Source organism: Chrysochloris asiatica, unplaced genomic scaffold (genome assembly GCF_000296735.1).
Source record: "Chrysochloris asiatica unplaced genomic scaffold, ChrAsi1.0 scaffold00261, whole genome shotgun sequence".
Lineage (NCBI taxonomy): Eukaryota > Metazoa > Chordata > Mammalia > Afrosoricida > Chrysochloridae > Chrysochloris > Chrysochloris asiatica.
Window position 1 is genome coordinate 2,792,099 of NW_006408779.1, and position 24,379 is coordinate 2,816,477.

The following is a 24,379-nucleotide window of genomic DNA, read 5'->3' on the forward strand; positions in this document are numbered from 1 at the left end:
CGCAGAGTGCACTGCCCCCGAGGCTGGTGCTGACCGCCCAGGCCCAGGCTCGGTTGCCGAGTAAGTGGCCTCGCCTTCCCAGGTCTCTGCCCTCTGACCCAGAGGAATGGTTCCGTGAACACTGGCGTGAGTGAGGGGCCTTTCCTGTTCTTCTGCTCCTTGTCTGTCCCTGACCTGGCCACCAGAGGTGGGTGTGGCCTCTTTGGAGCAGCAGCCCTGCCCTTCTCTTCCTGTCCTCCTCTCTCCTACATGTCCACTCTGCTGTCCTCGTGCCCACCTGCACTGCTGGCGCGCAGCTGACGGTGCTCACACTCACAGTAGGGCTCTGCTCATAAACGGGAAGGCCCCAAACACCATCAGCTCTTATAGTCCTCACGCAGCCCCACACTTAGTGGAATGAGAGCTCTCATAGCTAGTCAGTAATGAAGTCATACCAGCCTTAATGAATTTCTGTTCTTAATGGCAGAACTTTAGTAGCCCCTGCGATTCGTCCATCTCTAGAGCTGCCCAGTCTCCTGAATCCTTCTGCTGTGGGAAGGCCTTGGACAGCATGTCTTAGGGATTGTGTGGTTGTTCAAATGCTGCCCCAGGGGCTTTGGTTCTTTGTGTCAAGGACTTTCTGGGAAGATGGAAGAGTCACGTGATGGTGTGAGATGCCGGCATCAGACCTGTTTTCTTTTGGGATAAGTCTCTTCCATTGCCAGCAAATAGAGGAATCTCCCCGGTGGTTTTTTGGGGGGAGAAAAGCCTTGCCCATTGCCCGTTTTCGTAGGGCAATGTCTCCCTGGGAGGAGGAACATGGCTGTACCTCAGGGCTCTTGTTGGGTGAGGGGACTGTGGCCCATTCTCCTCGGGCTGTCTCCCCTGTTTGGGAGCAGTGGAGGGCCAGCAGTAGGGCCACATTTCTGTGGTCCGTCACAGGCTGGCCCCTTTTCAGTTCATTCCCTGTCCTGCGTGTCTGTGGGCAGAGAGCTTCAGACTTGTGATTCTCAGCCTTCCACTAACTCTTCTTCGTATCGTTTCACTAACTACTCTGATTCTGGCTGGGGTTCTCTGGGGAGGAACATTCGGGCAGGAACAACAGCTGTGGGGTCTGAGCCTCGTCAGCCTGATGCTGAGCTACAGCCATAGGGGCTACCTCTCCGAGGCCACCACTGAGCACATGCTCATGACGGATTGAGCCTGGCTCCTCTGCAGAGACGCCACAGATGGCGCCTGCATTCGAGGTTGGTGGAGTCCCCGTGTGGGAGGCTGCGTGTGCGTTCACACACCGCAGTGTGTCCCAGGCCACGAAAGGTCCTGGGTGTGGGTGATCTGTAGCCACGTACCCTGATTTGCCTCAGTGAGCGCCAGTGGATCTCCAGCCTTTCCCACACTCTGAAAATTCTCGGATCTCTCCAAGGGTTTTGCAAATAGATGTCTGCCGCTTTTCTTAGTGTGTGGGGAGAAGAGTAAAATGTTCCTAGGAAGCTTGTTTAGTTTAATCTTAATATCCAACATCTAAGACACCTACCACCACGGTTTTAGTCAGCTAACTATTAGAATCTGATATTGCTTCTTAACTGATTTCTCTTTCCTGTGGAAGTAGTTCTTTTCTGAGAGTGGCGGGAAGCAGTGTCGGTGCACGGCCTTGTGACGCTCGAGTCCACTGTAGACAGTCACCGCACACACCAAGTGTCCACCGCGTAGCAGGCTCACGCTCCTCCCAGAGCAGTACTGACTCGTCTCTCCACTGCGTCTGCCCAGGTGGTGAGGTGGTGAAAATCGCTCAGCTGGCATCCATCGCAGGGACGCAGAACCGTGTCGCCCAACCTGAGACACCCGTGACGCTGCAGTTCCAGGGGAACAAGTTCACCTTGTCACACAACCAGCTCCGGCAGCTGACGGCGGGCCAGCCCCTGCAACTGCAAGGTAAGACGCCACCACAATGCAGCACTAAGTGGGTGTCTGGCCGCTCAGCTTCAGGCTGCTGGTGTGCACGTGGCATTGGTACGTTTCACTACAGCGTTGGCCTGCTGCCTGACTCAGGTTGCTTACGTGATACTCATTGCTACTGTCTGCCCTTTGAAAAGAGGCACCTGTGTTTAAGCCAAGCCTGCTGTTTTCGTATTTTTGTGTGAGATGAATTGTAAACACTTCACAGGAAGTGATATGGGGGAACGGGCTTCTCTCTTGAGCAGGCTGTGATTCTGGCCCCTGGCCCTTAGGCCAAGAGCAGTACTTATTTTTCATGCCTGTTCTCAAATGAGCTGGAGCGAGAGACTTGTCACAAACCACTCCTGTGACCACCAGCAGCCCTTGGCCCTGAGCCTTCTCTTCTCCTTGGGCAGAATCTCCTTTGCATTGACTCATTCCAAGGGACAGGCTCTAGGCAGTACACTGAACGCGCGTCCTCTGGCAGCAACTTGTGTGAGGCCCCAGGATGCCCACAGACAGGGCCCCTTCCTGTCTTGGGGTGACTCTGTTCTCTAAGCATCATGGGAGACAGTCTTCCCGAATTGCAGACAAGACTGAGAGCATGCAGCTCCTGAAGAGTCCTAGCAGGCCACCGTCCTGAGGTGTCACTGTCGTCTCTCGTTGTGCAGACACATGCTGTAGGGGGCTGGGTTTGGCCTCCCCGCTGCTGCTAGCATGGCCAGCCCAGCAGCAGGCGACGTGGACTCTGTTCTTGGGGTTTTTCTTCTTTCTGCATTCCTCTCTGAGTAGCTAACCCGTAGGTCTGTGTGGACTTGACTGGGATTGAGTGTGGGTGAGCCGTGTGGTCTGTGCTGCCTCTGATCACAGGCCTGCGGGCCTCAGTGCCGCCGGGTGCTGACTCCGTCCTGTGCTCCATCTGATGGCAGGCAGTGTGCTCCAGATCGTGTCAGCCCCCGGGCAGCCCTACCTGCGGCCTCCGGGCCCCGTGGTCATGCAGACTGTGTCTCAGGCGGGAGCTGTGCACGGCGCCCTCAATGCCCTTGGAGGAAAACCCCCAACCAGCACCCCGGCTCCCACGCCCCTGGCCCCACAAGGTACAGTACAGCGCCCTGGGTGGAGGAAGTACTTGTCACACATCTTTCTGGGGTCCTCTGAAAGGAGTGCAGATAACTGATCTCCCGCCTTGGGATGCCGCGTCGGCCCTGGGGTTCTTTGCTCCCATAGCACTGGGTCATAATGCTGTCCTTGCCCGATTCTTCCCTCTGCCTTCAAGGTGGCAGCTGAATAGAGCAAGGCTCCTCAGGATGCTGACTGGAGTCTGGCGTCCATGGTCATTCGAGCAGGTTAGAAGCATGAGAGGCTGGCTGGCTGGCTGGCTGATTGGCTGGCTGGCTGGTTGGCTGGCTCGCTGGTTAGCTGGCTGGCTGTCAGAGGTGGTGTGCACACCCAGGCCAGCTCCGTCCTGCTCTCGGGCAGAGCCTGCCCTCAGTGGGGCTGTTTTCTGACCCAGCCTGGAGCTAGCTTTCCTCTCTCAGAAGACTGTGACAAATGGGATACGCCTTGTTTGCTCAAATGGTTTTTTTCCTTTGATGGACTGCTGTCTCCATTTTCATGACCCTGAGCATCGATTTCCTTTTTTGCCTGTGGTAGTTGTCAAGTTGTCGCTTGACATGGCTGAGTCAGGAGGCTCTCATCTGTCTGTGTCAGAGCCATATATCATCAGGGTCCTTCCTGAACTGGGCCTGTAACACAGCCAGTCGTGTGAGTTGGTAGGGTCCCTTTCCGATACCCCGTTTTGTGTTTGCAGCTGGTGTTCCAGGTCGAGTGGCAGTTAACCCTGTAGCTGCAGGGGAATCCGGGATGGCCCCCAAACCAGCCTCACCCCTTGGCGCTCCGACCCAGGTACCATTCACTGGTGTATGCCACCTCCAGCCGTATGCCTGCCACACTGCAGACTCTGAAAGGCACATTTCCTTTGCGCGCATCTGCGTTCTGAAACGCCGCTTTTCCTAATAGAGGAAATGGAGCAGCTGCTTCATGATCTCTCTTATGTTTTGTACTCCCCTGGAAGTCCTTCTGGGCACCAGCAAGAGCTGTGTCTGAGTGATGCTCCTCAGACTGGTAAGGGAAGGCCCTGGTTTCTCCCAACACCTCCACATCCCTGTGTACTGCAGACCAAGCCTCCTGTGCCACCTGCATTTGCTCTGCAGCGTCACTGTACATGAGGGGCATTGCTGTGCTGTGGGAAAGGTGATCTGGGGTGGGTCTGTACTGACCGTTTTCTCACACTGTTTCCAACAAAGGAGGAAAGGACCAGACTCCTGAAGGAACGGGTGGACCAGATCTTCCTTGTCAACGAGCGGCGCTGCTCCCGAATGCCTGTCTATGGCCGAGACCTACTGGGGGTCTGTTCCCTGGTCACGTGGGGTGCCCTCGGCCAGGGGACAGGACCCTCTAGCACCAGGAGTGAGCTGGTTTTGACACTGAGCCGACGTCGAGAGTCCCTGCAGGATGTTGTAGACAGGTATGCTCACCTGTAGCTGCTCTTAACTTTGTTGTACTTGGACAGTCGTGTCCATCTTATTCCGGGAAGTTTTTCCATGGGTTTTCATGTCTGTCTTCTTTTAAAACACTTAGGATCAGATTCACCCTGTTTCTTTCTGGGCTCTACTAGAGAGATTTTCTCTGGCACCCACCTTCAGGGATGCCTGCAGGTCTCTTCTAGGCAGTGTGACTACCTCAGGCTTACCTGGGTGTTCTTGGCTACAAAGCTGGACACTTGTGCCAAATTTGATGTACAGACAAACGGCTCATTGTACTGGTGATGATTCTATCCATTTTACCCTTTTTGAAAACCTGTTTTCTTTTTAAATACTTTTTATAGTGAATTAAGTGAAGGTTTACAGACAAGATTGTCAGATTACCTTCAACAAATCGTACAGTTACATCTCAGTGATTGCAGTTCCTGCCATGCATCAGCAGTTGTCCCGCCTCCTCCCTGTGGTTCCCCATGTACAAATAACCTTCTTTCATACTTTACATGATTGTGGGGTATATAAGTACATACATACATACATAAATACATACATACATACATATATATATATGTACTGTTGTTGTGTTAGTGAAGTGCCGTTGAGTCAATTCCAACCCATAGCAACCCTGTATAGGGTTTCCGAGGAGCAGCTTGAAATACCGACCTTGCAGTTCAAACGGCTTTGCAGTCTGGCGCATTAACCCACAGCGCCGTATCATATACATATACATATATATACATACATATACATATACATACACATACATATACATGCATATACATATACATATATATACATATACATACACACACATACATACATACACATATACATACATATACATACACATACACATACATATACATACATACACACATACACATACATATATATATACATATACCCCACTATTCCATACCCCGTCTCTGTTCATGTATCTACACATAGAACACTTGTTCTACGGTTGCATATATATCGCAGTTTACCCCTATTCCCTTTAGCCCTTGCATACCTCCCTGTGTATTCACCTGTCTACCTCATTCATCTGCCAACCTCCCCCGTCTTGTACACTGCCCTCCCCCTTCTCGTACATTGCTCTCTGTCGCCCGAGTTAACGCGTGTCTACTCTATAACCATTGAATTACTCTCCCTTCCTTCCCACCTCTGGTAATCACCAACGAACGTTCCTTTTAGTATGAAAACCTTTTCTTGAGTTGTTTCAATAGTGGTCTCCAACAATACTTGTCGTTCGGTGATAAACTTATTTCTCTCAGCGTAATGTCCTCCAGGTTCCTCCATGTTATGAAGTGTTTTCGCAGAGTCATCATTATTCTTCAGGGTAGCATAGTATTTCATTACGTGTCTGTGCCAACATTCATTTCTCCATGCTTACGGTGAAGGGCATTTAGGCTGGCTCCATCTCTCTGCTCTTGTGAATAGTGCTACAGTGAACGTTAGTGTCCATATTTCTTCTCTTGCTCTGCTTCGGGTTTCTGTTTCCTGCATTCTGAGGAAGTGCCATGCTGTTCTCCATAGTGGTTGGAAGATTGTAAAGTCCCTCCAGCACTGTAGGAGACTCCCACCCAGTCTCTCTACGCCCTGGTCAGCATTTGTTGCTTTCTCTCTTTTTTTAACTTTGTTGTTAATGCTGCTGTGAAATCGCACCTCATTGTCGTTTCAGCTTAGCTAATGATCGTAAGCATTTCTTCATGTTTGTTGGTTGTCTGGTTGTCTTTGGTGAAGGGTTTGTTCATGTCCTGTGCCCATTTTTCAATTGGGTTATTTGCCTTTGTCTTGTTAGAGGTGTTGTAGTTTTCTACAAATTTTATGTTAGTCCCTTGTTGATATACTGTGTCAAAATTTTTTCCCCAGTCTGTTGGTTTACTTTTTACTCTTTGGATAAAGTCTTTTGATGCACTTATTAGTTGTTGTTAAGTGCTGTCAAGTTGGCTCCAACAGAACAAAATACCACCCAGTCCTGCACCTTCTTAGCAATTGCTGCTATAGATTGCTTTGGGTAGTGTTGGCATTTTTACAATGTTAAGTCTTCCTATCCATGAGCTTGGTCTGTTGTTGGTAGGTGCCGTCAAGTTGGTACCAACTCATAGTGACGCTGTGCACACTAGAACAACACCTTGCCCAGTTCTGCGCCATGTTCACATCATTGCTATACCTGAACCTGTTGCTGCTGCCACTGTGCCAGTCCATCTTGTTCAGGTCTTCCTTTTTTTCTCTAACCCTCCACTTTACGAAGCATGATGGCCTTTTCCAGGGGCTGGTCCCTCCTGATGATATGTCTGAAGTATGAGAGGTGAAGTCTGACCATCTTAAGTTCCAAGGAGCACTCCGTCTGTACTTCTTCCAACACAGATTTGTTTGTTCTTTTGACAGCACATGGGATCTTTAATACTCTTCTGCAGCACCGTAAGTCAAAGGCATCAATTCTTCTCTGGGCTTCCTTATTCACGGTCCAGCTTTCACATATGTCTGAGACTGTTGAAAATACCATGGCTGGGGTCATGCGCACCTTAGTCCTCAAAATGACATCTTTGCTCTTGAACACTTGAAAGAGATCTCGTGTATCAGATTTGCATACTGTAACATGTCGTTTGATATCGTGACTGCTACTTCCATGAGTGTTGGTAGTTGATCAAGCAAAATGAAGTCTTTGACAACTTCATTGTTTTTTCCATTTATATGGATGTTGTTTATTGGTCCAGTTGTGAAGATGTTTGTTTTCTTTACATTGAAGTACAGCCCATACCAAAGACTGTGGTCTTTGATCTTCATCAGTAGGTTAAGTCCTCTTCACTTTCAGCAAGCAAGATTGTGTCATCTGCATGTTGCAGGTTGTTAATGCGTTTGCCTCCAATCCTGATGCCACATTCTTCTTATTATAATCCAGCTTCTCAGTTTATGTGCTCAGCATACAGACTGAGTAAATATGATGAATGAATACAACCCTGCCACACACCTTTCCTAATATTAAACCATTCAGTGTTCCCTTTTTCTTTTCTACATCTGTGTACAGGTTCCTCATGAGCATAATTAAGTGTTTCGGAAAACTCATTCTCTGCAATGTGGTCCATAGCTTGTCATGACCCACACAGTCGAAAGCCTTTCCACAGTCAGTAAAGCACAGGGAGACATCTTTCTAATAGATGTTCTTCCTACTTTCAGCCAAGATCCATCGGACTTCAGCAGTGGCATCCCTTGTTCTACAGCCTCTTCTGATTCCAGCCTGAAGCTCGGACAGTTCTTTGTCAATGTACTGTTATAGCCATTTTGGAATTATCTTTAGGGACATTTTACTTGCATGTGATATTAATGACCCCACATTCCGTTGGGTCACTCTGGAATGGGCACAGTTAGGGATCTCCCCATTGAGTTGGTCAAGTTTCTTGACTTAGCTGAATGAGGGCCTCTAGTGCTGCATCAGTTTGCTGAAAGATTTCCGTTTGTACTCTTATCAATTCCCGGAACCTTGTTGTTCTTTGCCAGTGTCTTCAGTGCACTTTGGACTTCTTCCTTTAGTGTCACTGGCTGCCTCCTGAAGTGGATGAACATTGACCTTTTGGGTTTTGGTTTTCTTTCAGTGACTCTCTATTCTTTCATTCCTTTGATGCTTCCTGCATCATTCAGTGTTGTGTCCATGTTGTTGTTGTTGGAGTGCCACCGAGTCTGTTCCGACCCATAACAACCCTGTATAGGGTTTCCAAGGAGTGACTGGTGAGTTTGAACTCCTGACCTTGCAGGTCAAACAACTTTGCTGACCAGTGCATTAACCACAGCGCCACACATTTTGTCCGTAGGTTATATTAAGTCAAGGCTTAAATTTTGTCATCAGTTCCCTCAGCTTTAGAAATGCTGACCATGTTATGCTTCCATTTTGGTTTTCTAACTCCAGGTCTTCGTACATTTTGTTAAAATATTTGGCTTTGTCTTCTCGAGCTGACCTTTGAAATTTCTGTTCAGCTCTCTTTCCTCCTCATGTCTTCTCTTTGCTTTAGCATCTCTACACTGGAGAGCAAGTTTCAGAGTCTCTTCTGACATCCATTTTGGTCTTTTCCTTCTTTCTTGTCTTCTTAATGGCATTTTGGTTTCTTCCTGTATGACATTCTTGATATCATTCCTTAAGTCTTCTGATCTTTGTCTCTCATGCATCAAATTTGTTCTTGAAATGGCCTCTAAATTCAGGTAGGATAATATTCAAGGTCATATGTTGGTTCTCGTGGACAGACTTCTTTTCATTTTCTTCACCTTCAGCCTGAACTTGCATATGAGCAACTGATGGTCTGTTCCCCAGTCTGCCCCCGCCTTGTTTTCGCTGATGATATGGAGCTTTTCCACTGTGTCTTTCCACAGATTTCATCAGTTTGCTCTCTGTGTATGCCATCTGGTGAGGTCCATGTGTACAGTCGTCTTTTATGTTGCTTAAAAAAGATATTTGCAATGAAGTCTTTGGTCATGTAAAATTCTGTCATGTGATCTCCAGCATCATTTCTATTACCAAGACCATATTTTCCAGCTACTGATCCTTCCTCTTTGTTTCCAACCTTTGCATTCCAATCACCAATAATTATCAATACATCTTGATTTCATGTTTGATCAGTTTCCAACTGAAGAAGCTGGTAGAATTCTTCATTTTTATCATTATTGGCTTTAGTGGTTGGTGTGTAAATTTATATAATAGTTGTATTGACTGGTCTTTCTTGTAGACATATAGATATTATCCTGTCACAGACAGTGTTGTACTTCAAGACAGATCTTGAAATGTTCTTTTTGGTGATGAATGTGATGCCATTCCTATTCGGTTTGCCATTCCCTACATAGTAAACCATGTGATTGTCAGATTTAAAATGGCCAGTGCCAGTCCATTTCAGCTCACTAACGCCTGGGTTATCGATGTTTATGCCTTCCATTTATTTCATTTTTGACAATTTCCAATCTTCCTAGATTCATACTTCGTCCATGCCACGTTCCAATTACGAATGGATGTTGACAGCTATTTCTCTTCATTTTGAGTTGTGCCCTCTCAGCAAATGAAGTTCCCGCGGGCTTTACTTCATTGGCGCCATCACGGTCAGCTCTCCTTTGAGTGAGCAGCTCTTTCCCAGTTATATTTTCAGTGTCTTCCAACCTGAGGGGCTCATCTCCCGGCACTATAGCTGAGGATATTCTGGTGCTTTTCATCATGTTTCAGTATTCAATATCCATAAAGTTTCCAGACAGCCTCCAGCTCCCAGCCCTTTGGGCCTCAGCAGCTTCCACACAGACACACCACTTGGCAGTTGCTCTTCTCCTCTTCGTCTGATGCTACTGTTTTGGCTGATGATATGGAGCTTTTCCACTGTGTCTTTCCACAGATTTCATCAGTTTGCTCTCTGTGTATGCCATCTGGTGAGGTCCATGTGTACAGTCGTCTTTTATGTTGCTTAAAAAAGATATTTGCAACGAAGAAGTCTTTGGTCTTGTAAAAGTCCTACTGACAACTATTTAGCCTGGAGCAAGTCATAGAGGATCTGACTGGTGTGGTGCCATTTAGAGGTGAGCAGGGAGGTGGAAGCTCAGCAAGGCCCAGCCTCCCAGATCAGCAGCTCCAGGATCAACTCCTGGGCCAGCCAGGGGGCAGCACCTGAGTCCCCAAACGTCTTCAAAAGAGATGTGTAGTCAGAGTGGGCTGCCTACACAACTACACGTTCCTGTGTTTACGAGCCCTGTTCCTCAGGCTCAGGGTTTAGTCACCCATTGGAGGGCAGTAGAGCTGCCCAGCTTAGCCTGCACCAGTCACGGTCACCTCGTGGGCCCTGTCGCACATCCACGGTAGGTGAAGGACACAGGAGTGCATGGGCTAGTTGTCATGCTGACCACAGACTGGCCTACTGCTGCAGCTTCTGTGGACCCTTCCTACAGAGGCTCTGCTGTCCCAGGGTGGGGACCGCACACCAACCATGTTGTCTTCTTCTAGGGTGGCATGTGTGATACCCCCTGTGGTGACGGCTGCACCGTCCTTGCGGGTAGCGAGGCCGCCCTCCTCGTACAGCCACCGGATGAAGGTGTTCCGGCACTGCCTGCGTGAGCGCGCGGCGCCCTACTTCCAGCAGCTGCAGCAGCTCACAGCGCTCCGTCTGCTGCACTTCCCCGAGCTCCGGCTGGTGCAGCAGGACTCAGGTATGGCGAGCACCTTGTGGCCTGCCGTGCCTTTGGGAGCAGGACATGTGCTCAACGCCATCTCCTTTGTAGGAAAGCTAGAAGCATTGGCGATCCTGCTTCAGAAGCTGAAGTCAGAAGGACGTCGTGTGCTCATCTTGTCACAGATGATATTCATGTTGGACATCCTGGAGAAGTTCCTGAACTTCCATTACCTCACCTACGTAAGAATCGATGAGAACGCCAACAGCCAACAGCGGCAGGTGAGAGGAGAGCTGGTGACTCAGTTACCATTGGTTGGTGGTGACGGCAGTGGCCTATTCCTGTTGCTAACAGTTATGTGAGTTCACTGCTGGCATAAGATGTCCCTACATTGGACGGGGGAGACTGGTATAATCTAATTAAACTTCCACAAAAAAAGTCCTTTTGTTTTATTCTTTTACCACTTTTCATCACAAGCCAGGTATACAGTGTGGCACCGTGGTACAGGTAACCCAGTGTCAGGGGCTTCTAGCTGTAGAGCCCGGAGTTTTCTCTCTCTTGACTTCCTCAGCCTTACTCCGGGGGCTTCTCACCTGTAGAACCCTGGCATTGCCTGAGGATAGATGAGAACGCTCGTGTCCCTCCTCAGGAAGAATCTGATTTCTTCTGGGGCCTACACACTGAGCTGACAGTGCTTGTGGTATCAGAACTGCTGTTGGTGCGCCTGTTGCTGGAGACGAGGGATGTGCCTTAGTTTTACAAGCAGGTGCAGATGCTGAGAGGAGCCAGAAAGAGCGGGAAATGCTTCTAACATTGGCATGGATGTCTGTCATATGGACGTAAAGGAAGCAGTTTCTTTGTGGAAGCACAGAACAGATCCCAAGTTTCCCCGTATATGTTAGTATTCGTGACTTGAGTGTGTCTCTTAATTAGGAGCTGATGAGGAGCTTCAACAGAGACCGGCGGATCTTTTGTGCCATCCTGTCAACTCACAGCCGCTCCACAGGTGTAAACCTTGTGGAGGCAGACACGGTAGTGTTCTACGACAACGACCTCAACCCAGTGATGGACGCTAAGGCCCAGGAGTGGTGCGACAGGATTGGGCGCTGCAAGGACATTCACATATACAGGTGACACACACTGACCTGCAGGGACATTCACATATACAGGTGACACGCACTGACCTGCAGGGACATTCACATATACAGGTGACGCGCACTGACCTGCAGGGACAGTCACATATACAGGTGACGCGCACTGACCTGCAGGGACATTCACATATACAGGTGACGTGCACTGACCTGCAGGATGCAGGCTTCCCAGAGTCCCAGAGAGGTGTGGTTCAGGAAGTCCTGCAGTCCTTAGACGTGTCTGCTGGAGAAGTCTGCCTTCCTTTCCAGTGCACTAACCTCCTTATAGCTTTGTGAGTGAGGGCCTTCTGAAAGAACACAGGATGATCACTGGAGGATTAGGAAGCTGTATAAAGAAAGTTGGAAACTATACTGGTGAGGAAGAGGTCAGGCAGGTGGCATCATGATAGTGTGCCTCTCGTGCTGTAAGGGTAATAAAGGCTGTCCTTACCCCAAACTTGAGAATGTTGAGAAGAGACACGATTGGAGTACTTCCAGCAGGCCCACACTCCTGTTGTGATGTCGTATCAGTGGAAGAGCACAGAACTCTCTGGGGAAATGGTAGACAGTTGAAGCACTTCCTGTAGACGTGGAGAGGCCTGGAGGGAGGGCCCATTAGGCAGCAGTGCTTCATAGTTTGGGGGTCTTGTTGACTCCCCTCATAGGTGAGTGAGTGTCTAGCTCAGTAAATAAGAGCCTGGGTGGCATGAATGGTTTGGAATCAGCTTCCGACCCAAAGATTGACTGTTCTCACCCATCAAAGAACAACCTGGCAAGCTCCATCCCTGAAGGTGACAGCCCAGACCGTGCTGTGGTGCAGAACTGCTCCAGTGTATTCCCCTTCCTCACTGTCTGCCCTTAGAAGTTACTAGAAGACATGGAGAAGCTGATTTCTTCACCTTAGCTGTAAAGGTACAGGACGAAGAAGTAACGGATGTTCAAGGACATGGGCCAGAGCTGACAGAGAAAAGTGTGCTGTTTTTCGACAGGAAGACTCATGCATATATGAACTCTCCACAAAGCAATATTATGAATGTTAGCACATTTATTATTGTTGTCATGTGCCATGGAGTTGGTTCCGCCTCATAGCGGCGCTGTACAGGGTTTCCGAGGCTGTACATCTTTACGGGAGCAGAAAACCTCATCTTTCTCCCAGTAACAGCTGGTAGTTTTGAACTGCTGACCCTGAGGTGAGCAGTCCAATTCATAACCACTATGGTACCAGAGCTCTTTCTGTGAGCACATAGTGGGATAAAATGATTTTCACACTTACTTGGAGTGAAGCATGTCTGATAATGGCCAACAAGTGCTGAGGAAAGATTGAGCACTGGGAGTATGGGACTGAATGTTCCGCCACAGCACCGGGACCTGCCACACCCCAGTGGCATCAGAACAGAGGCTGAGACACACACATTGCCTGGAGAAGAACCCCATACAAGGGTTGGTTCGTGTGCTACAAATGATGGATGGGGGTCAGCCTAAGTGGTGAGCCAGCTCCGCTGTTTGTGGGGAAGGTTCGGGTTGGCACTCTTGTTACCTGCTTTCTAAATACAACGCTGTCCCGTGGATGAGACCTTGCATGTAAAAAAATTACGCAGAAGCCTCACAACACTATTTCTGAGACAGTACTGATTTGAAGAAATCATTTGAACCAAGCAGAACGCCAAAGTACGTGCAGATATATTTGACTGTAATGAAATAAACACCTAAGTATTAAGTAAAACAAAAACACTACAGGCACAGTTCATAGGCAAACCTTAGATTGGGAAGTTGTTGTTGTGAAGTGCTGTTGAGTCGGTGCTGACCCATAGCGACCCTGTGTAGGGTTTCCGAGGAGCAGCTGGTGAGCTTGAACAGCCGACCTTGCAGTTCCAACAGCTTTGCAGTCTGGCGCATGAACCCACAGCGCCACAGTTACCACAGTTCTCATGACAGATAACAAGTTTAACTGGTTCTTATCAATTTCTCATGTCATCACAGCCCCGTGGCATCAGAACTGGCCTGATGGGGGAAGACAGTAAGATTAGCCCCAGGCAGCTCTGTGTGGCTGCAGACACACGAAGGTGCTCAGTTACCCTCCATGGAGTTGTCAGGTGGTGGAGTGGAGAGTGCCACAGGCTGGCATCTGGGCCTTGGGCTTGTGGCTGGTGAGACCCCATTACAGCTTCACCTGTGTTGAGGGCACATGGGCCAGCTGTGTGCATCGTTAGGATGGGGTTGAGGCTGCACCCGCGACCCATAGGAGCTACTGTAACCTGCTGTTACGTGAGAAAGGAAGTCTCAGACCCACACCCAGTGATGCCACATTGATGCCCCACGCCTCTGCCTAAAGTAGGCACGATGAAAGCAGAGAGAAAGGTATGGAAGGAAGCATGCTTGTCCGGCTGTTACCGCTGGCTTCCTAGGAGATGGAGACAGCAAACAGGATGGTCTAGATAACTGAGCTGCAAGTGCCCAGACTAGGCGGTGAAGCCTCAGGGGCCTCCTCAGCAGCAGAGATGCTCGTGGAGGCTTGGTAGTCACTGTGGCTGTTTGTTTGTAGACTTGTGAGCGGCAACTCCATTGAGGAGAAGCTGCTGAAGAACGGTACTAAAGACTTGATCCGAGAGGTGGCTGCTCAGGGCAATGACTACTCCATGGCTTTCCTGACTCAGGTACCACCGTGTGGACAGGGACACTGCGGGAGGGACCGGGTGGTGGGAGCACTGTAAGATGCCCCTGGTCTCCCACAGCGCACAATTCAGGAGCTGTTTGAGGTATACTCTCCCATGGAGGATGCGGGCTTCCCAGTGAAGGCAGAGGAGTTTGTGGTCCTCTCCCAGGAGCCTTCTGCCACAGAGACCATTGCGCCCAAAATCGCAAGGCCGTTCATAGAGGTGAGACTGTGGCTGTGCCTGTCCTGACCTGAACTCTGACCCTAAACCAACGCCCTGTACATTGACTTGGTGTGTAGGTCGGCACTTTCAAAACTCCCTCTTTTCCCAAACATCTCAAAGTAATCTCAGCATGAACCCTCCAGGCTCTCAAAAGTCTCGAGTATCTGGAGGAGGATGCAGAGAAATCCTCTGAGGAGGCCGCATCAGGAGCAAGGACTGATGTGTCGTTGTCAGACGAAGACCGCCCCAGACTCAGGGAGGAGCCTTCACAGTTGGAGGAACTGGCTGACTTCATGGAACAGGTTTGGGGAGCGTCTCTATTGTACTGAAATCTGATTGTTCTTCATTGTAGCTACATATTGTGCCAGCTCGTTTGTGAATGCCTCTTCTGCCCTCTGTGGTTGAAATTCTTCAGGGACATGGGGGGGGGTGGGCGGGTCACAAGGCTCTCAATCTTAGTACCTTGCTATTAATACTGTTCAAAAACGTGTGTTGGAACAGCTCACCCCCATTGAGAAGTATGCTCTGAATTACCTGGAATTATTCCACACTTCTATTGAACAAGAGAAAGAGAGAACCAGTGAGGTAAGGGAATCTGCTTTTGGTCATTTGAACATAGACAGAATCTGGAATTCTGTTTTGGAGTCCTGGTGTGGCAGTGTGGATTAATGCACTGGACTGCCAGGTCAGTTTGAACCGCAAGATCAATGGTTCAAACCCACCAGCTGCTCCTTGGAAACCCTCTACAGGGTCACTATGGGTTGGAACCGACTCGCTAGCACTTAAAACCACCACCAACAAGTTGCTTTGCATAGACTTGATGAAATAAAGACAAAGCTACCTATATGGAAACTAACTTGAAGTGAGGAACTCACAGAACCAACCCTGTGTGAGCACCCATCTGGGTTAGATTTCCCTTGATTTCAGTTGCTGTGAGACACACTTGGTATCTGAGCAGGGAGCCCTGGTGGCACTGTGGGTTAGGTATGGGACCACCAGGTCAGCTGGTCCTCAGGAGGAAGATGCTGCTGTCTGCTTCTGTAAAAAATTACACTCTTAGAAACCCTCACTAAGGTTGTTATCAGTCCGAATCTATTCGGTGCCAGTGGGTTTGGTTTAGGGTTTGGTTTAGGGTTTAGTGTTCTGTAGAGGGCTGTGGGTTTGAAGGAAGTGGGGACCTTGTGAGCATGTCACAGTGGACAAGCCAGACTCAGCTTGTGACCCAGAGAAGTAGAGGTTTCTCTGAGCCTTGCAGGGTTCAGAAAGGGTGAGCGGGACTCATGGAGCACATTGTCTGTCACTCTTCCCGCAGGAAGTGGCCCTGGCGTCGATGAAGGAATGGGAGACCCGGAATGCTAAGGCCCTGCAGGAGAGGGCGGCACGAGACGAGGGGCCCCAGGAGGAGCTGCTCACGTACACTCGGGGCGACGCCTACAACATGGTGTGTTCCCACCTGTTGCCGGTGCTCACCTGTGCTCTGGTGGTGCGAGAGCTGTGTTCCCAGGGGAGCATGTCCTGGTCCTTTTACTCCTTCCATCAAAACACTCGAATAGATTTTTAAGGCTTGATTTCCTACTAGTTGACACTCCGTTGGAGTCTGTGGCTGGGTGACTCGTAGTGGTAACTTCAAAGCACTCTGAATCTCGTGAACAGTGACACCGGTCAGACTTGTCTTAAGGGCATTTCATATGTCTTAGTAAGTTCGACTCCATGTTTCCCATAGGAATACATCTACGAAGATGCGGATGGGCAGACGGAAATCATGCCGGTGAGTGAGCCCATGTATGTCTGTGTGTGTTGGCCAGCTTCTTGTTAGCTACACAGCTCACGCAATTCCCACTGTGTGCACAGCTGTGGACACCGCCCACGCCCCCACAAGACGACAATGATATCTACATTGACTCAGTGATGTGCCTCATGTATGAAGCCACACCCATCCCCGAATCCAAGCTGCCCCCCGTATACGTGAGGAAGGAGCGGAAGCGTCACAAAACGGACCCCTCAGGTACACGTCCCGAGTCCCCGAGGCTGTGCCATGCCTCTCTCAAGCCAGGGGCATGGCCTCCCGTTTTGCTTTTGTCTACGGGGGACGTCCTTAGCAGTGGGGACTTTGGTGGTGGTCTCCGTTTCCTCGTTTCCCTGTGTGGTGCTGACTTCCTGCTTGCCCCTTGCGAGCCACCCTGAGGTGCACTGTTTACAGCTGCTGGTAGGAAGAAGAAGCAACGGCATGGGGAGGCGGTTGTCCCGCCCCGCTCCCTGTTTGACCGCGCCACCCCGGGCCTGCTGAAGATGCGCCGTGAGGGCAAGGATCAGAAGAAGAACATCCTGCTGAAGCAACAGACGCCGTTCGCCAAGCCCCTGCCGACTTTCGCCAAAGCCGCCACCGAGTCGGGCCAGGACAGCCCCGAGTGGCTCATCAGTGAGGACTGGGCGCTCCTGCAGGTGACGTTCGCACGGGGGTCCCTCCGACTGTACACACAGTGTCGTGGGTGGTGCGAGGCCAAGCTGACTGCAACCCATGGTGTCTCCACACCCCCGTCTTCAGGCCGTGAAGCAGCTGCTAGAGCTCCCCCTGAACCTGACGATCATGTCGCCTGCCCACACACCCAACTGGGACCTCGTCAGCGATGTGGTAAACTCGTGCAGCCGCGTTTATCGCTCCTCCAAACAGTGCCGGAACCGCTACGAGAACGTCATCATCCCCAGAGAGGAGGGGAAGGTGAGAGCCACCAATGCTGGGGACTGTCTCGGGCAGAGCGGGCGCACTGTTGTGGAGAGCTTGTCCTCTCCAGAGCCTCCGGAGGGCAGGTACTGTCACTCCTGGGGGCTTGGTGGCCCTTCACTGGAGGTGACACAGTTTCAGCTCATCCAGCAGGTCAGGGACTCCCGGAGCCTGAACCAGCTGCAGGTGCCATCAGGCCCCTTGGGATGCACTGCCGGTCAGGGGGCTGTTCCCAGCCGCGTCTACTGCTGCGCAGTCTGACCTGTCGTCCACTTTGTTGCAGAGTAAAAACAACCGTCCTCTGCGCACAAGTCAGATCTATGCCCAGGATGAGAACGCCACGCACACGCAGCTGTACACCAGCCACTTCGACCTGATGAAGATGACTGCGGGCAAGCGGAGTCCCCCCATCAAGCCGCTGTGCGTTGCAGAGCGGGGGCTGGGCTGACTGCCTCCTCCTGTTTTCTGTGCTCAGTCATTGTGCTCCTCTCCTCTCCACAGGCTCGGCATGAACCCCTTCCAGAAAAATCCCAAGCATGCCTCTGTGCTGGCAGAAAGGTACTCACAGACCTCGTCTACAATTGGGGCTGACCACGCTGTCCAGGGGACGGCAGTGTGGGCTGAGGCGTGTGAGTGGGCAGGGCCAGCGCCAGTCTATGGTGGTGGAGGGGCACAGCCCTCACAGGGAGAACAGGAAACACAATCCGGGGGAGGTGTGGCTGAGCGCACTTACTGGGAAACGCGCTCTCCTTGTAGCACACTTACCCTTGGGGTCCTGGCACTGGAGAGGGCAACATTGTACTGCTGGTTGCAGGTTCATACCCACCAGCCAGCCTTTGGAAGCCCTCTACAGACCCACTGTGAATAAGAACCAACTCGTTGGCACATAACAATGACAGCAACAACACGATCTCATTTTCTTGCTTTTATTTTTCAGCGGGATCAACTATGACAAGCCCCTGCCCCCAATCCAGGTTGCGTCTCTTCGAGCAGAGCGGATTGCCAAAGAGAAGAAGGTCTGTCTTCTTGGGTCATGACTCTTCCCAGGGGTGGGGGGGCGGGGTGTCACAGAGCAGTGCCCGCTCAGGGCCTGGTTCCTCACCACGCTTGTCCCTCCCTTCCGGAGCTAGGCCCTAGCAGATCAGCAGAAGGCCCAGCAGCCAGCTGTGGCTCAGCCTCCGCAGCAGCCGCCACCACCACCACCGCAGCCTCAGCAGCCACCGCCCCTGCCCCAGCCCCAGCCAGTCAGCAGTCAGCAGCCCACCGGCCAGCCAGCGGGCCCTGCCCAGGCCCAGGCCCAGCCCCCACCGCAGCCGCAGCCCGTGCAGTCACAGCCAAAGACGCAGCCAGCGATAACCACGGGAGGCAGCACCGCTGTGCTGGTGAGCAGGTGTCCACGTGTAGACAGAGGGGCTTCTGTTGTCCTCGGCCTGCAGACCGTCCTCTGCGAGGTCAGGAGGAGGCCCGGCTGTCTGGGGAGGGTTGTGCTTGCTCACACCCTCCCTCTGCCACCACGCCTCTGGGGCAGTCATCTACCTCAGCAGACGCCCAGGGAAGCCCAGGCAGCCCTCATTGCAGTGAAGGAGGAGTTTGGGGTTTGAAGGGTCTCTGGACAGACACCCCACATAGTCTCCCTGCAGATGCACAGAGCGGTCACTACTGGTGACAACATGCGAACTCTGCTAGGCCCGGCCCGTTCTCCTGAGAACACGTACACGTGTGTTCACCTACACAGAAACCGTGTAGTTTACTGAGTAGGCTGTCAGAGCAGAGTGCTGGTGTACGCACACACTGTGAGGGGAGAAGGTGGTCTGGGGCTGAGGAGTCCCCATTTGACTTGGTGCGTGTGACTGTTTGCTTGTGGGTGGGTGTCACACGGGGTGTCGATTCTGTTGGTGACAGAGTGGACACAGGAAGTTCAACTCTCTTCCTCACACAGGCGGGAACCATCAAGACGTCAGTCACCGGAACGAGCATACCCGCTGGTAAGGAGAGAGTAAGTACGCCTGCCTCTGCCCTTGGTTCTCTCGTCCTGTTTGCTCACCAGCATCTCCCTGCAGGCACCGTGAGTGGGAACGTCATTGTGAACACCATCGCCAGCATGCCCGCCACCACTTTCCAGTCCATCAACAAGCGACTCGCCTCCCCCGTGACACCGGGCGCTCTCCCTGTGAGTAGTCCTTGCCCTTGAGCACTGGGTGGTCCCCTCTGTCGGTGCCCAGGGAAGTCATTGGTTTGTTTAAAAGCCTTCCTTCTGTGAGGAACGTGGCTGCTGGTCCTTGCTAGAGGCCTGTGAGATGTTTCAAGTAGCTCGTCAGTCAGCATGGTCCGTAAGAACCTTCCAGGCGCTGGGGACTCTGTCCTCACACTGCACGAGGGTCAGAAGTGTGCCACCTAGCAGTTAGCACGCACATGGGGTAATGCAGACAAGGTGGAGGTGTGGTAGTGTGTGAGGTGAAGGCCAGTGGGGCACAAGGCAGGAAGAGGTCACTTGTACGGGGATGTCTGGCCTCAGGTGTGGGAACAGCAGGGGCAGACCTGGACGACATTCAGCCTGCACACAGGGGTACTAGGCCGGGATTCACTGCCTGCTCTTGAGTGTCCCAGGTCGAGTCACTAGGATTTGTCAGCAGCTTGCTGAGGGATGAGGCAGAGGGTGGCTCCCAGGCTCTGGCTCTGAGAGTCTGTGCCTCTGCCATCTGGGCTGCTGCTTCCATTGCTGGTCAAGAGGCGAGGACTTGAGAGGAAGGGCAGATGGCGTCCCACCTTCAGGCAAAACCTCAAGTCCAGGTGCCTGTGGACCCTGAGCCAATGGGACTGAGGAGCCGTGCTGGACGTCAGGAGCTGGATTGTATGCGTTGGGGTGGGCACACGTGTCTAGTGGCTCGTCAGCAGTTGCTAACCACTCTTCTTGGGAGCAGCGTCTGAGTGGCATGGAGGCAGCAGACTGCCTTCTGGATGGTGCTTTGGGCTGCCTCTCAACCTTGGGAGCACTCTGCTTGGAGCCATGGTTGCCTGTGCTTGTGTCTCAGACTTCTTACAGCCTTACAGCACCCTGCATTGGTCAGAGGGCTGTTGCATCATGGGCCTCCTAGCAACACCCCCCTGAAAGCCCCCTCCCCCCCCGCATTCTTTTCTAGACGTCTGGAGGCTCCACGCCGGCCCAGGTGGTCCACACCCAGCCCCGAGCTGTGGGCTCCCCTGCCACAGCTACCACAGAATTGGTGTCTATGGCAACGACTCAGGGGGTACGGGCGGTCACGTCTGTTACCACCCCAGCAGTGGTGACCACCAACCTGACACCTGTGCAGGCCCCGGCCCGGTCTCTGGTGACCCAGGTGTCTCAAGGTAAAGGTGTCCTCCCTTTCTCTCCCACCCCACCCCTGCTGATCCTTGACCTTACTGTTTAGGGTTGCAGAGGGCCTAAGGGGACCCCGCAGCCAGGTCTGACTAGCCACCTGCTTTGCAGCAGCGGGGAAGCCCATCACGCCCACACACTTCCAGCTTCTCCGGCAGCCGCCACCGCCACCACCACCCTCTCAAGTGCAGCCCCCACAGATCCAGGGCCAGGCCCAGTCACCAGCCCAGATCAAAACCGTTGGAAAGCTGACGCCGGTGAGCATCTCCCGAAATCCACCACACATGTCTGCAAAGGGTAGTCCCCCTCAGAGTCCACTGTGTAGGTGCTCAGCTGTGTGTCCGTGTGTGTCTGTGGGGGTGGGTGTCTCTGTGTGTGTGTATGGCTTCTTCTTGGTGCCCTCCATGTGCATTCTCACTGAATGTGTGAGAAATGGTGGGGCCTCTGTTGACAGACCCCTCGGTCTAGCCAGTCCTCGGCTAGCCCATCCCCATGGAAAGTTCCATTGCTCTGTGCTCAGTAAGACCATCACTGGCCCACGATCAAGGATCTGGCCGAGTAGGGGGTGGCTTGTCAAGTAGCTGAAGTGAGTGAGTGCTCCTCACCCACAAACATGTGTACGTATGCACACACGCATGCACACATGACAAAACTTGTCCTGTTCCAGACGCACTGCCTAGCCTTCATTCCTCACCCCTATTCCCAGCCAGTCAGGGTCCAGCCGTTTTCATGCTCCTGTAAGTTGCTGTTGGTAAATGCCAAAGTCGGTTTCAACTCATAGCGACCTTGTTATAGGCTCCTAGGAGCAGCTGGTGGGTTTGAACTGCCTATCTGTGGTTCACAGTCCAGTGCCACACTAGGAGTCTGGTATTCACCAACAATTCAGCGTAGCTTTTCTAGGAGAAATTAGCATGTTTCTTGAGCAAAGTATTTTCTGAAATCATCTCTTGAGAGCTTGATTTCTTGACCTCTTAAACATGTGGCGCTTAATTGATAGTCATTTGGGGACTGTTGGGCTAACCCCCTGGGACTGATAAATGTCTTACATTTGTAATGTTCAGGAAGGTCCAGTCCCCTGAGACTGTTTAAAAATGTACTGGCATGACATTAAATTGACCTGTTTGTGAGAGATATGGGCCTGGGTAATTTACCATGAGCTCTACTCACCCCCTCAGAGCCACTCTTTGTAGATTTCTTGGATGGTGTGCTGTTTCTCTCTCTCTCTCTTTTTTTTTTTTTAACGTTTTCTTGCAAATTAAGTAGGTTTGCAGGGCAGACCATCAGTTTCACATTCAACAAATTGTATACTTTGCTTCATTACAATGATTGCAACCCCCCTCCATGTACCAAGGGTTAACAGTATTTACCTCAATTGCATTCCTCCCCGTGCCTCCCACTACCTTCTTCTTTTGTCTGCTAACCTCATCTGCCCTGTCACCCATGTTAACATGCATCTGCCCTCTAGTCTGTGAATAAGTCCCCCCCACCCCCTGTGACCATCATAGAATGCTTCTTTAATGAAGAAAACTTTTTATTAGCTTTTTATAACAGTGATCTGATACAATATTTGTCCTTTTGTGATTGACTAATATCACTCCCAGGAACGGGCTGTGTTTTATTCTGTTGTGCATAGGGTCGCTGTGAGTTGGCACCTAACAACAACAACAACATTATCACTCAGCTTAATGTCCTGCAGGTTCACTCACATTGAGGGATGTTTTACATACAGATTTCTCGATAGTTTTCAGTGTCGCATAGTTTTCCCTTGTGTGCATACTAAAGTTAGTATAAATGTTCTCCTGTTGATAGGCATTTAGGCTGTCTCCATCTTCTTCATGTGTCACTTGTACACAGCATATTGAAGAATCCTGTTTTCTTATGCATTCTGTTGCTCTGTCTCATGACTGGTGCATTTAATCCATTGACATTTAGTTTAATTATCGATAGGTATGCATTGAGATCTGTTTCTTTTGCTGTGTGTAGTTTTCTTGTATGTGTGTGTGTGTCCCCCGGTTCTGCTGCTTTCTTTGTTCCACATAGTTTTCTCCACTGAGTTTATTTTTCACTCTTTAAAACAATGTTTAATCTCGAAATCTAATTCCTCATCCTTTGGCAGTTCTATATCTACACTATTCCCTCTGTTTGCTCTGTAGTTGTCTTTAGCATAAATTGGTATCTCTGGTGCCCTATTTTCGGTCTTACAGGTTTGTTTTACTGTAAATTCTTCTGTATCCTGATTGAATGCTGGGTGGTGATGTCATGTGTGTTAATATCTGGTTGTGTCTGCTGTTGTGGGTTCTCAGTCCAAAGAACACCTGTCACGTATTTCCTGTGAAGTTGGTCTGGTTATTACAAACTCATTTAGTTTCTATTTATCTGAAAAGTCTTAATTTTGCCATCGTATTTGAGGGACAGCTTTGCCAGGTATATGATTCTTGGTTGGCAGTTTTTTCATTCAGGGTTTTGTATATGCCATCCCATTGGTTGTTTGCTTGCCTGCATGATCTCTGCTGAGAAATCACAGTTTAGTCTTACTGGTTCCCTTTTCTAGGTCATTTTCTGGTTTTCCCTGAGCTGCTCTCAGGATTCTCTTCTTGTATTTGATTTTGTAGCATTTGATTACACTATGTCTTAGGGATTTTTTTAATCTATCCTGTTTGGAGTTTTTTCAGCTTCTTTGTTTCTCTTCTCATCTTTCCTGAGGTTAAGGAAGTTTTCTTTCAACAACTCTGAAACCACTTTCTCTGTGCTTTTTGTGTCATTCTGTTCTAGAATCCCAGTCACCTGTAAGTTATTCCCCTTCCTGGTATCCCACATAAACCTCAGGCTTTCTTCTAATTTTTTCAATCTTTTATTTTCTGATTGTTCTTTTAGCATACTAGTATTGGGAGATTTCTCTTCAAGCTCACTGATTCGGACTTCCATTACTTCAGATCTACTCCTATGCCCTTTCAATGTTTGTCCGTTTCTGTAATCTTAGTATTAGTCTTCTGGATAGCTAATTGCAGGTTTTGTATTATTTCAAATTTTGCATGTATTTTGTCTGTCTGTTCTTGTACTGTTTTCTTGAATTCTTCTAAAGTTGTTCCTGTGTCCTTCTTGCTTTCCTTGCTCTTTGTCAATCCTCTGAAAGTACTTAACTATCATTCTTTTGAATTCTTTCCCAGTTAGTTCCATTACTTTTTCTTTCTCAGAAACATTTTCTGGCTCTGTATCTTGGTCATTTGTTTAAGCAATTCTCTCTCGGTTTTTTTGTGTGTAAGCTAAAATTGTCTGTTCTTTCCAGGGCACTGTGGTGGTATTGTGTTTGCATTTCATTGACAGTGGTGTTCACGTTCTCACCAAATGGCAGCATGTCCACCTGAGTGTAGGATGTGTTTGACTGGAGTTGGCTGCTGTCTGTTGTTGGTGAGATGGTACAGGAGCTGCTATTGGCTCTTGCCTAGTGGGCGGAGCTGCAGAGGGAAGAGTTGTGCTGCGCTGCACGGACACGCTTGCTGTGTCTTGTCGATTGTGAAAGAGGAGAACCACAAACACACACATACCCACAAGAAAACAAAACAGGATAAACAAACAACCAACAGGGAAAAGAGAAAATAATAAAGGAGAAAGAAGAAATAAAAACAAGCAACAACTGGGAAAAAAAAAAAAGAGGAAAATAGTGTACTGTGGGAGAGGAGAAAATAGTGTACTGTGGGAGAGGAGAA

General features: G+C 50.2%; 1 protein-coding gene across 1 annotated transcript in view; it reads left to right on the forward strand.

Annotated features, from left to right (window-relative positions):
• EP400 (E1A binding protein p400) overlaps positions 1 to 24,379 on the forward strand; it is an 81,885-nt gene that overhangs the window by 49,473 nt on the left and 8,033 nt on the right. Inside the window, exons 25-49 of the mRNA XM_006874083.1 lie at positions 6 to 60; positions 1,747 to 1,911; positions 2,844 to 3,011; positions 3,725 to 3,819; positions 4,221 to 4,441; positions 10,423 to 10,625; positions 10,698 to 10,867; positions 11,520 to 11,716; positions 14,259 to 14,370; positions 14,449 to 14,592; positions 14,736 to 14,894; positions 15,094 to 15,177; positions 15,905 to 16,033; positions 16,316 to 16,360; positions 16,444 to 16,597; positions 16,793 to 17,034; positions 17,138 to 17,311; positions 17,598 to 17,734; positions 17,816 to 17,872; positions 18,252 to 18,330; positions 18,445 to 18,696; positions 19,254 to 19,299; positions 19,375 to 19,484; positions 20,455 to 20,662; positions 20,769 to 20,929. Of these exons, the coding sequence (XP_006874145.1) occupies positions 6 to 60; positions 1,747 to 1,911; positions 2,844 to 3,011; positions 3,725 to 3,819; positions 4,221 to 4,441; positions 10,423 to 10,625; positions 10,698 to 10,867; positions 11,520 to 11,716; positions 14,259 to 14,370; positions 14,449 to 14,592; positions 14,736 to 14,894; positions 15,094 to 15,177; positions 15,905 to 16,033; positions 16,316 to 16,360; positions 16,444 to 16,597; positions 16,793 to 17,034; positions 17,138 to 17,311; positions 17,598 to 17,734; positions 17,816 to 17,872; positions 18,252 to 18,330; positions 18,445 to 18,696; positions 19,254 to 19,299; positions 19,375 to 19,484; positions 20,455 to 20,662; positions 20,769 to 20,929 (3,567 nt within the window). The remainder of the gene's footprint in view (positions 1 to 5; positions 61 to 1,746; positions 1,912 to 2,843; positions 3,012 to 3,724; positions 3,820 to 4,220; positions 4,442 to 10,422; positions 10,626 to 10,697; positions 10,868 to 11,519; positions 11,717 to 14,258; positions 14,371 to 14,448; positions 14,593 to 14,735; positions 14,895 to 15,093; positions 15,178 to 15,904; positions 16,034 to 16,315; positions 16,361 to 16,443; positions 16,598 to 16,792; positions 17,035 to 17,137; positions 17,312 to 17,597; positions 17,735 to 17,815; positions 17,873 to 18,251; positions 18,331 to 18,444; positions 18,697 to 19,253; positions 19,300 to 19,374; positions 19,485 to 20,454; positions 20,663 to 20,768; positions 20,930 to 24,379) is intronic.